We start from the raw sequence: 10,070 nt of genomic DNA, 5'->3' as shown, positions 1-10,070 counted from the left end.
AAACACTTACAGAGCTGTTAAAGAAGAGGTGATACACTTATATAAACTTATATTACTTTATATTGTATCATATTTATCGGCCCGGCAGTGCAGTGGGTGGTGCAATGGTCTGGGTTCGATTCCCCGGCCGGGTAACCGGGGTCCTCTCTGTGTGGAGTTTGCGTGTTCTCCCCATGTCTGCGTGGGTTTCCTCCGGTTTCCCCCCACAGTCCAAAGACATGCAGTCAGGTCACTTGGACCTTTGATGGACTGGCGACCTGTCCAGGGTGTATCCTGCCTTCCGCCCGATGACAGCTGGGCTACAGTTCAGCACCCTCATGACCCAGAAGGAGAAGTGGCTTAGAAGATGTGTGTATGTGTATCTTATTCTGTTTATTTTCTAAATAAATAAAACATTAGATAACGAATCAACAGACAGAATAGACGAGCTAATACATGCTAATCCGGGTAACACCTAAAAAATAAAAGCCAAAGTAAACAACTGATTATTAAATTCCAACAAAATCAGCGGGTAATAAATAAAACCTAATTCATAGCGAATAAACAAAAGCTAATTGTTGGAACAAAACCTCCTACCCAAACCTGTCACTTTACAGGAGAAGGAAAAAACATACTTTACTTTTAATGGAAGTCAATGGAACCAGACGTCTTTCCGAGTCATTTTGGGCCGTTTCTTTTGGTCCATTTATCATGAAATTTACACACAATATAAAGAACAATGGGTACTTTTAAATTATATCAAAAACAGAAAAATAGAGGTATAAGATTTCCTTCCAACAACAGCAGAAAGCAAATAAAGTCAACAGGTAATAAATAAAAGTTTTATACAATTAACATCTAATAAAATAAAGGTAATTAAATCAACCCCTAAATGGAAACCTAATAAAATGAGGTGCTAATAAATAAAAAAAATAAGGTAAAAGCTCTTTTGTTTTTTTAAATTTGGGCTAATAAATAGAAATAAGAGCTAATAAAGTAAAAGCTAATGAAGTTAAGATCTGATCCAGAATCAGGGGGATGTTCTGTTCTTAGTCTCTGTGTTGTGTTCCGTATGTAGTGGAGCTTTTTTGTTGTTCTCACAAAGAAGCTTTACAAAAAATAAATAGGGCAACTGTGTGAAAGTAAAACTCCCTCAGAACAAGAGGAAGAACCACTGAGTGGAACCAAGACTCAAAAGGGGAACCCATCCTCTTCTGGTCTGCACCGGATAGCAAACAGTAACACAAGGGCAGAAAGAACAGAGAAGATGATTCTAAAACTAACATACAACATTGGAAATAGAGAAAAGGAAAGAACAGCCTGTGATTGGACAGAAGCCTGTAGTGATGATCTGTTATGATGTTCAAGAAATGTTTATGTTAGTTTTGAGTTGATGATCTTCAGCTTTTGTTCACTGGGTTTGTTTTGCTAAGGACTCTTATTGTGGAGGGTGGTGCTAGGAGCCGCCGTAGCTGTTGGAGAAAGAAAGCTCTGCTGATGTACGTGTGGACATGGCTGTGGAGCGACGACAGCTGGAAAATAAAGCACCACCACTTGTGTGAATAGCGGTGAGCGCTACAGCGTGAATATGAAAAGAAAGACCTGCAGCAGAGCAGACGGGCAGACGTCTCATGTTGTGCTTGTTTTGTCCAGAAGAGGGCGCTGCTGCTGCTGCTACTGACCATTTCTACCACTTTCTCGCCTAGTTTTACCGAACACTGCCGTGGAAACCTCCACCAGGAGCTCGCAGGTTCTCATGAGTCCACAACATCACCACAAACGTGATGGTGACTCAGGAATAAAGCAGGGGTGGAGATCAGATGACCAGGTGATCGGTAGATTCTCAAAAAAGATGGTTCTTTATTTAATGGTCCTACATAGAGCCATAAACCCTCAAAGAACCTTTTCCATGACTAAAGGGGTCTTCAGGGTTAGTTAGATAGATGAGTGTTCTATATGGTCCTATATAGCACCAAAAAGGTTTCTTCTATTGTTACTGTGTCAAGCTTGAAACAATAGAAGAACCTTTTTCAAAACAGTTCAATATAGAACCACCTACAACACCTTCTCCATTGATCTGAAGAACCGTTTTGCGATGAATCATATCATACAAAGGTTTCTCTTGAGTGTTCATGGTTCTATATAGAATCATTTTCTTTAGTAAAGAACCATCTTGGTGCTATATAGATGGTTCTTCAAGGGTTCTTTAGTAAAGAAAATGGTTCTATATAGAACCATAGACATTAAAAGGAACTTTTGCATGACTAAAGGGTTCTTCAGTCTTCAGAGTTCTTTAGATTGATGGAGAATGTGTTGCATATGGCTCTATATAGCACCCAAAAGGGTTCTTCTATTGTTACAATGTCAAGCTTGAAACAATAGAAGAACCCTTTTTGGTGCATTTAGAACGCATTTCAAAACGGTTCTATATAGAACCATCTACAACACATTCTCCATCAATCTGAAGAACCGTTTTACGATGCAAAGAACCATGTAATCATGCAAAGGGTTCTTTGAGTATTCATGTCTCTATATAGAATGATATTCTTAAGTAAAGAACCCTTGAAGAACCATATTTTTAAGTGTGCAGAAGAATCCTTTTGGGTGCTGTATAGATGGTTCTTCAAGGGTTTTTTAGTAAAGTAAATGGTTCTATACAGAATCATGAACATTAAAAGGACCTTTTGCATGACTAAAGGGTTCTTCAGTCTTCAGGGTTCCTCAGGTTGATGGAAAATGAGCATTAATGTGCTACACATGGTTCTTTATAGAACCTTTTTGAAAAGGGTTCTTCTATTGTTATGATGTCAAGCTTGTAATAATAGAAGAATGCTTTTTGGTGTCATATAGAACCCCTCTGTAGATATACCACTATATAGAACCTTTTTCTTTACAAAAGAACCTTTGAAGAACCATCGTTTTTAAGTGTGTAATTACAATGTTTGGTATACTAGACAATGACATCACTAAAAAAAAAAACAATTTAAACCTTTTTAAAAATGGTTCTATATTGCACCCAAAAGGGTTCTTCTACTGTTACAAGCTTGACACCCTCACAATAGAAGAACCTTTTTGGTGTTATATAGAACCATCTACAGGACATTCTCCATCAATGTGAAGATGCAAAGAACCATTTAATCATGCAGATGGTTCTTTGCATGTTCATGGTCCTATATAGAGCCTTGTTTTTACTAAAGAACCCTTCAAGAACCATCTTTTTAAGAGTGTAGGGATCAATCGCACAGTGACCTTTCTGACCTTCGTGTTCCCTCGGTTCCTGCTCCAAACTTCACTCCAACCCCACAAACCCATCAGATCACAGCCCTCTGCCTCTCTTCCTCAGAGGCAGGTCTGTGAGGTCTGTGAGGAGTGTGACTGGTGTGATTGTGTCTCGCTGGCCTCGGGGCTTCAGAGGGAATTGTTGGGTCCACATGACTGAGCTGTGACTGTTTACAGGGCTCTGTGTTCGTTCTAGAGGAACGTTTGTTTGTTCCTTTGCTCATTTGCTTTTCATGGCCGCGAAGTCAGAAGGTGCTCCGTGTCTTCTGAGTAGGTCCAGGAGCAGCATCAGCAGCCCTCACCCAGCTTCGCTCTGGAGCCTCTGGAGGAACCTCTGACCCTCGGCCCGCTCTCTCAGATCTGAATGGCGGAGAAGTGAAAGCGGTGGTCCAGGACGAAGCCCACTCAGATGTCCCACACTGACAGCTGAATGCATGCAGCCCTCTCTTTTCCTTCTTCTGCTCTCCGTTCCTCCCTCGCTCGATCTAGGCCAGGATGGGTGCAGCCTTCAAGAAGTTCTGCATTAAGTTTTGCTGCTGCTGCTGTACTTTTGACGATGACGATGATGAAGAGAAGAGACCGTTACTCGGGTATTTATCATATATCATAAATAAAATGTCTATATCTGTGTTGTAGTTATGGTGACCCCTGGTTCCTGTCACCACCACTGTACAGACATCTGAACCATTTCACACCAAACCCTCTGAATTTCTTTTCTAAATTTCTTCATAACTGAATAGTTAAGAAGTAAACAGAGCAGATCTGAGCGGTTTGGTGTCACTAGGTAAACTTACCGAGTCAGAGCTGTTCACAGTGGTGGTGATAGGAACCAGACGTCCCTCTAAAAGCTCCTCACAGAAAGTTCCTACATGAACTGGTTCTGAATTCACTGCCTGATGACTGAGACGCTGTTTTATGAGAGTTTAGAGAACTTCAACTCCATTCATGGTGGAGGGAGACATGCAGGGCGCTGTGCGGCAAAATAGTCCCCAAAGAAAACTCATTATTCCAGATTTTCCACTGTTTTCCATCATCAACATTCCATATAAACTCAGAAGACTTGTGTAGGTTCTCTGGTGGTTCTGTATATTTACATTTACATTTATGGCATTTGGCTGACGCTCTTATCCAGAGCGACTTACAATTAGATCATTTTACACATGAAGGCAAAGGCGGTGTTAGGAGTCTTGCCCAAGGACTCTTATTGGTATAGTGTAGGGTGCTGCCCTGTTGGGGGAGTGAACCCCAGTCTACAGCATAGAAGGCAAAGGTGTTAACCACACTAACCAACCACTAGTATAGTATGTATAGTATGTATAGTAAAGAAAATATGATAAACAGCAGGGGGAGCTCTGATAAACAGCAGGGGGCACTCTGATAAACAGCAGGGGGCACTCTGATAAACAGCAGGGGGCACTCTGATAAACAGCAGGGGGCGCTCTAATAAACAGCAGGGGGAGCTCTGATAAACAGCAGGGGGAGCTCTGACACACAGCAGGGGGCGACTCTGATGAACAGCAGGGGGCACTCTGATAAACAGCAGGAGGCGCTCTGATAAACAGCAGGGGGCACTCTGATAAACAGCAGGGGGCGCTCTAATAAACAGCAGGGGGAGCTCTGATAAACAGCAGGGGGAGCTCTGATAAACAGCAGGAGGCGCTCTGATAAACAGCAGGGGGCGCTCTAATAAACAGCAGGGGGAGCTCTGATAAACAGCAGGGGGAGCTCTGATAAACAGCAGGGGGCGCTCTAATAAACAGCAGGGGGAGCTCTGATAAACAGCAGGGGGAGCTCTGACACACAGCAGGGGGCGACTCTGATGAACAGCAGGGGGCGACTCTGATGAACAGGAGGGGGAGCTCTGATGAACACCAGGGGGAGCTCTGCTAAACACCAGGGGGAGCTCTGATGAACAGCAGGGGGCGACTCTGATGAACAGCAGGGGGAGCTCTGATGAACACCAGGGGGAGCTCTGCTAAACAGCAGGGGTAGTTATGCTAAACAGCAGGGGGCGACTCTGATAAACAGCAGGGGGCGACTCTGATAAACAGCAGGGGGTGACTCTGATAAACAGCAGGGGGAGCTGTGCTAAACAGCAGGGGGCGACTCTGATAAACAGCAGGGGGCGACTCTGATAAACAGCAGGGGGAGCTGTGCTAAACAGCAGGGGGCGACTCTGATAAACAGCAGGGGGCGCTCTCACGGTATTCACTACTTACAGTTTATCACTCTTTAGTTCTGTTTGGCCTTTTTTACGTCAGTAACAGCAGCTTAACTCACATTTTAACGTTATTCTGATGACGTGTTTACGTTTCAGCTGTGTGTGTGTGTGTATGATTGGTTGCTAGGAAACAGACGTGACAGTCGATTAAGTAGGTTAAGATGTCCTTACTGGAGATCAGATGCTGTAGAATAAGTTAAGATTCCTAAATTAAGATCAGATTTGCTTCCGTGATACGAATTTGTGATAAATCTTATCTTGACCAGTCAGATCTCAACTTAGGTCTTAAGGATTATTAGGGTCAGGGTCAACTTATTTAATGTTTAAATATTTTCTACTGCTTGGCTCAAAAACACACAAAAACACAGTTCTTCTTCAGCGGTGGGGGCCTTTTTCCATGCCCAGTATACGAAGCAAGCTGATTGGCTCATTTTTAGAAGGGCGGGACGTTCCTTGTAAACAGACACAAGCTTACCCATTCATATTTCAACCAGTGACCGTCTCCTCCTCCTTTATAACGTCTCTGGTCATGCCTACTGTGTTGGTCAGACACTAGAGGGCGCTCTCAAGCGAGTCTGAAATGAAAAGCCTCCAATGGAGTTTTAGTGTAAAGTCGTAATTTGCACGCAGACAGATCAACTCAAAAAGCAGAACAACAGCGTTCTGCATATATCTGAGCACTTCAGTCCATGTTTATACGTAACAGAGTCAAGACACACCCTTAAAAAGATGGTTCTTCAAGAGTTCTGGTTCTGCATAGAACTATGAACAGTCAAATAACCGTTTGCATGCTTAAATGGTTCTTGGCGTGGTGAAATGGTTCTTCAGAGTGATGGAGCATGTGTTGTATATGGTTCTATATAGAACATTTTTGAAAAGGGTTCTTCTATTGTAAGAAGCATGACATTGTAACAATAGCAGGATTCTTTTTAGAACCATATACAACACATTCTCCATCAGTTTGAAGAACCATTTCACCATGCAGAGAACTATTTAATCATGCAAAGGGTTCTTTGTGGTTCTATATAGAATAGGGCTGTAATGGTACGTGTTCTCACCCTGTACTGTGACGTTTCAGGGCGAATACACATATCTTTTGGTATCAGCTCAGCTCGCTCAGAACCTTGATGGAGGTGATCCCAAAACATTACCAGGTACCAGGTTTGCCTGATGGAGAACCAAAAACAGTGACTGCAGTCGAGTCAAAAACAGGCGGTTAGTTATTTACATTTATGGCATTTGGCTGACGCTCTGATCCAGAGCAACTCACAGTTTGTTCATTTTACACAGGTAGGCGAAGGTGGTGTTGGGAGTCTTGCCCAAGGACTCTTATTGGTATAGTATAGGGTGGTTGCCCAGGTGGGGATTGAACCCCAGTCTACAGCATAGAAGGCAGAGGTGTTACCCACTACACTAACCAACCACTAGTTAATGCCAACTCCCTGTTGAGGGCTAATGACCCAGGTTTCCCCAAAGGGGCGCTATACGACATTGTAACTTGCACTAGTCCTTGTGCATTTGGGTGTTTTTGTTGCTTTTTTCCCGTTGCACTTAACTTGTACAGAACCGTGACTTCTGTGTACCATTACACCCATTATATAGAACCATTGTCTTTACTGAAGCACCCTTGAAGAACCATCTTTTTAAAGAGTATATAAAAAAATTCCAGGAACTTTTCAAGCTTAATGCATGACAGAACTTCCTCAGTCAGTCATGTGTGGGAGGGAAGCCATGTGTCCATTGAAGAAGAATGGCCAGTAGTGGTGAAGGTAATAACTGGTGAAGTGAGGTTTAAGGAGCACCTTTCACTGCAGGTGCATCTGGCACATGGATGAGAAGCGCACTTGGTCCAGGGCGTGACTCCAACGGCCATCCAAAGTAATAATTCCCAGATCCTGTTCCCAAGACCTTTTAAGAGGTTCAGTGGGGGCTGCATGCAAATAATTATTTAGACTGTAAATTACAGATTCAGAGAGTCGCTTCTGAAAAGGGTCAACGGTAAGAAATTGATATGAGCTACACAGTAGGTGTTTCTAATAAACTGGCCAGGGAGTGGATGGGTTAGGTAGGTGTTTCTAATAAAGTGGACAGTAAATGAAAGTTCAAAGTAGGTGTTTCCAATAAAGTGGCCAGTAGGTGGAAGCAGATGGAAGATAAATGGCTGTAAACGTTTTATTTGTAACAGCTGGTTTAGTGTTCAGGTTTATTCACATGTTGCTGAGCCTTCAGGCCAAAAAAACTGCAAGTCAGTTTCATCAGACCACAAGACTTTCTGCCGAATAGTGAGTGAATATGAGGACAACCCACTCATAAAGGCTCTTTTTCTCAAATGCCTTGAAAACTTGAAAACTTATCCAGAAATAAAATGTTCAATAACAGCCATTCGCTTCTATAACTCAGCCATCTGAGGCCTCACAGCACCTTCCGTAAAAAGTGTAATTGTTATCTAATAAAATTACTGCATTAAATCCAGTGTTTGCGCTGTAAACAGAGAGATTCAGAGGGTTTGGTGTGAAATGGTTCAGATGTCTTTACAGTGGTGGTGATGGGAACCAGGCATAGCCATGACTACAACACAGATACAGACACTTTATTTACCATCCAGAACCACCAGAGAACCTACACGAGTCTTCTGAGCTTTATGTGGAATGTTGATGATGGAAAATAGTGGAAAATCTGGAATAATGAGTTTTCTTACGAACTATACTATAATACGACTATTTTGCCTCAGTGCCCTGCATATTATGTATCCCTCCACCATGAATGGAGTTTAAAAAAATTTTAGTACACCTTGTACAATTAGTACAACGTGGGTGTTGCCAATAAATTGGGCAGTAAGTTAAAGCGGCCAGCAGGTGGAAACACAAGGCAGTCCAATATAGTGGCCAGTGAGTAGAAGCACAAGGTAGATGTTTCTAATAAACTGGCTAGTAAGTGAAAACACAAGGTAGCTGTTTCTAATAAAGCGGCCAGCAGGTGGAAGTACAAGGTAGCTGTTTCTAATAAAGTGGCCAGTAAGTGGAAGCACAAGGTAGCTGTTTCCAATAAAGTGGCCAGTGAGTGGAAGCATAAGGTAGGTGTTTCCAATAAAGTTGCCAGTAAATGAAAGCACAAGGTAGATGTTTCTAATAAACTGGCTAGTAAGTGAAAACGCAAGGTAGGTGTTTCCAGTATAGTGGCCAGCAGGTGGAAGTACAAGGTATGTGTTTCCAATAAAGTGGCCAGTGAGTGGAAGCACAAGGTAGCTGTTTCCAATAAAGTGGCCAGTGAGTAGAAGCATAAGGTAGCTGTTTCTAATAAAGTGTCCAGTGAGTGGAAGCACAAGGTAGCTGTTTCTAATAAAGTGGCCAGTGAGTGGAAGCACAAGGTAGCTGTTTCTAATAAAGTGGCCAGTGAGTGGAAGCATAAGGTAGCTGTTTCTAATAAAGTGGCCAGTGATTAGAAGCATAAGGTAGCTGTTTCTAATAAAGTGTCCAGTGAGTGGAAGCATAAGGTAGCTGTTTCCAATAAAGTGGCCAGTGAGTGGAAGCACAAGGTAGCTGTTTCCAATAAAGTGGCCAGTGAGTGGAAGCATAAGGTAGCTGTTTCCAATAAAGTGGCCAGTGAGTGGAAGCATAAGGTAGCTGTTTCCAATAAAGTGGCCAGTGAGTGGAAGCACAAGGTAGCTGTTTCCAATAAAGTGGCCAGTGAGTGGAAGCATAAGGTAGCTGTTTCCAATAAAGTGGCCAGTGAGTGGAAGCATAAGGTAGCTGTTTCTAATAAAGTGGCCAGTGAGTGGAAGCACAAGGTAGCTGTTTCTAATAAAGTGGCCAGTGAGTGGAAGCATAAGGTAGCTGTTTCTAATAAAGTGGCCAGTGATTAGAAGCATAAGGTAGCTGTTTCTAATAAAGTGGCCAGTGAGTGGAAGCATAAGGTAGCTGTTTCTAATAAAGTGGCCAGTGAGTGGAAGAACAAGGTAGCTGTTTCTAATAAAGTGGCCAGTGAGTGGAAGCATAAGGTAGCTGTTTCCAATAAAGTGGCCAGTGAGTGGAAGCATAAGGTAGCTGTTTCTAATAAAGTGGCCAGTGAGTAGAAGCACAAGGTAGGTGTTTCCAATAAAGTGGCCAGTAAATGAAAGCACAAGGTAGCTGTTTCCAATAAAGTGGCCAGTGATTAGAAGCATAAGGTAGCTGTTTCCAATAAAGTGGCCAGTGAGTGGAAGCACAAGGTAGCTGTTTCCAATAAAGTGGCCAGTGAGTGGAAGCACAAGGTAGCTGTTTCCAATAAAGTGGCCAGTGAGTGGAAGCATAAGGTAGCTGTTTCTAATAAAGTGGCCAGTGAGTAGAAGCATAAGGTAGGTGTTTCCAATAAAGTGGCCAGTAAATGAAAGCACAAGGTAGGTGTTTCCAATAAAGTGGCCAGTAAATGAAAGCACAAGGTAGGTGTTTCTAATAAAGTGGCCTGCGGGTGGAAGCAGATGGAAGATAAATGGCTGTAAACGTGTTATTTGTGTATGTGTTTGTGTGTCTGTGTCAGTAATGAGACATTAGAGTATTTTGACCGCGAAGCCCAAAAGAGGCGGGATCAGGAGACCAATCTGTGGAGTGAGCCC

The 10,070-nt window shown here is 42.7% G+C and overlaps 1 protein-coding gene across 1 annotated transcript in view; it reads left to right on the top strand.

The window, feature by feature from the left end:
• Positions 1 to 3,367: 3,367 nt before the first annotated feature.
• Positions 3,368 to 10,070, top strand: part of mreg (melanoregulin) — a 13,755-nt gene continuing 7,052 nt past the window's right edge. The window contains exons 1-2 of the mRNA XM_017722760.2: positions 3,368 to 3,848; positions 9,995 to 10,070. The exon at positions 9,995 to 10,070 is cut by the window's right edge and continues 87 nt beyond it. Coding sequence (XP_017578249.1) covers positions 3,754 to 3,848; positions 9,995 to 10,070 — 171 coding nt within the window. The 5' untranslated portion in view covers positions 3,368 to 3,753. The remainder of the gene's footprint in view (positions 3,849 to 9,994) is intronic.

This window comes from Pygocentrus nattereri, chromosome 27, assembly GCF_015220715.1.
Source record: "Pygocentrus nattereri isolate fPygNat1 chromosome 27, fPygNat1.pri, whole genome shotgun sequence".
NCBI lineage: Eukaryota > Metazoa > Chordata > Actinopteri > Characiformes > Serrasalmidae > Pygocentrus > Pygocentrus nattereri.
This window is presented reverse-complemented; position numbering and strand designations above follow the sequence as displayed.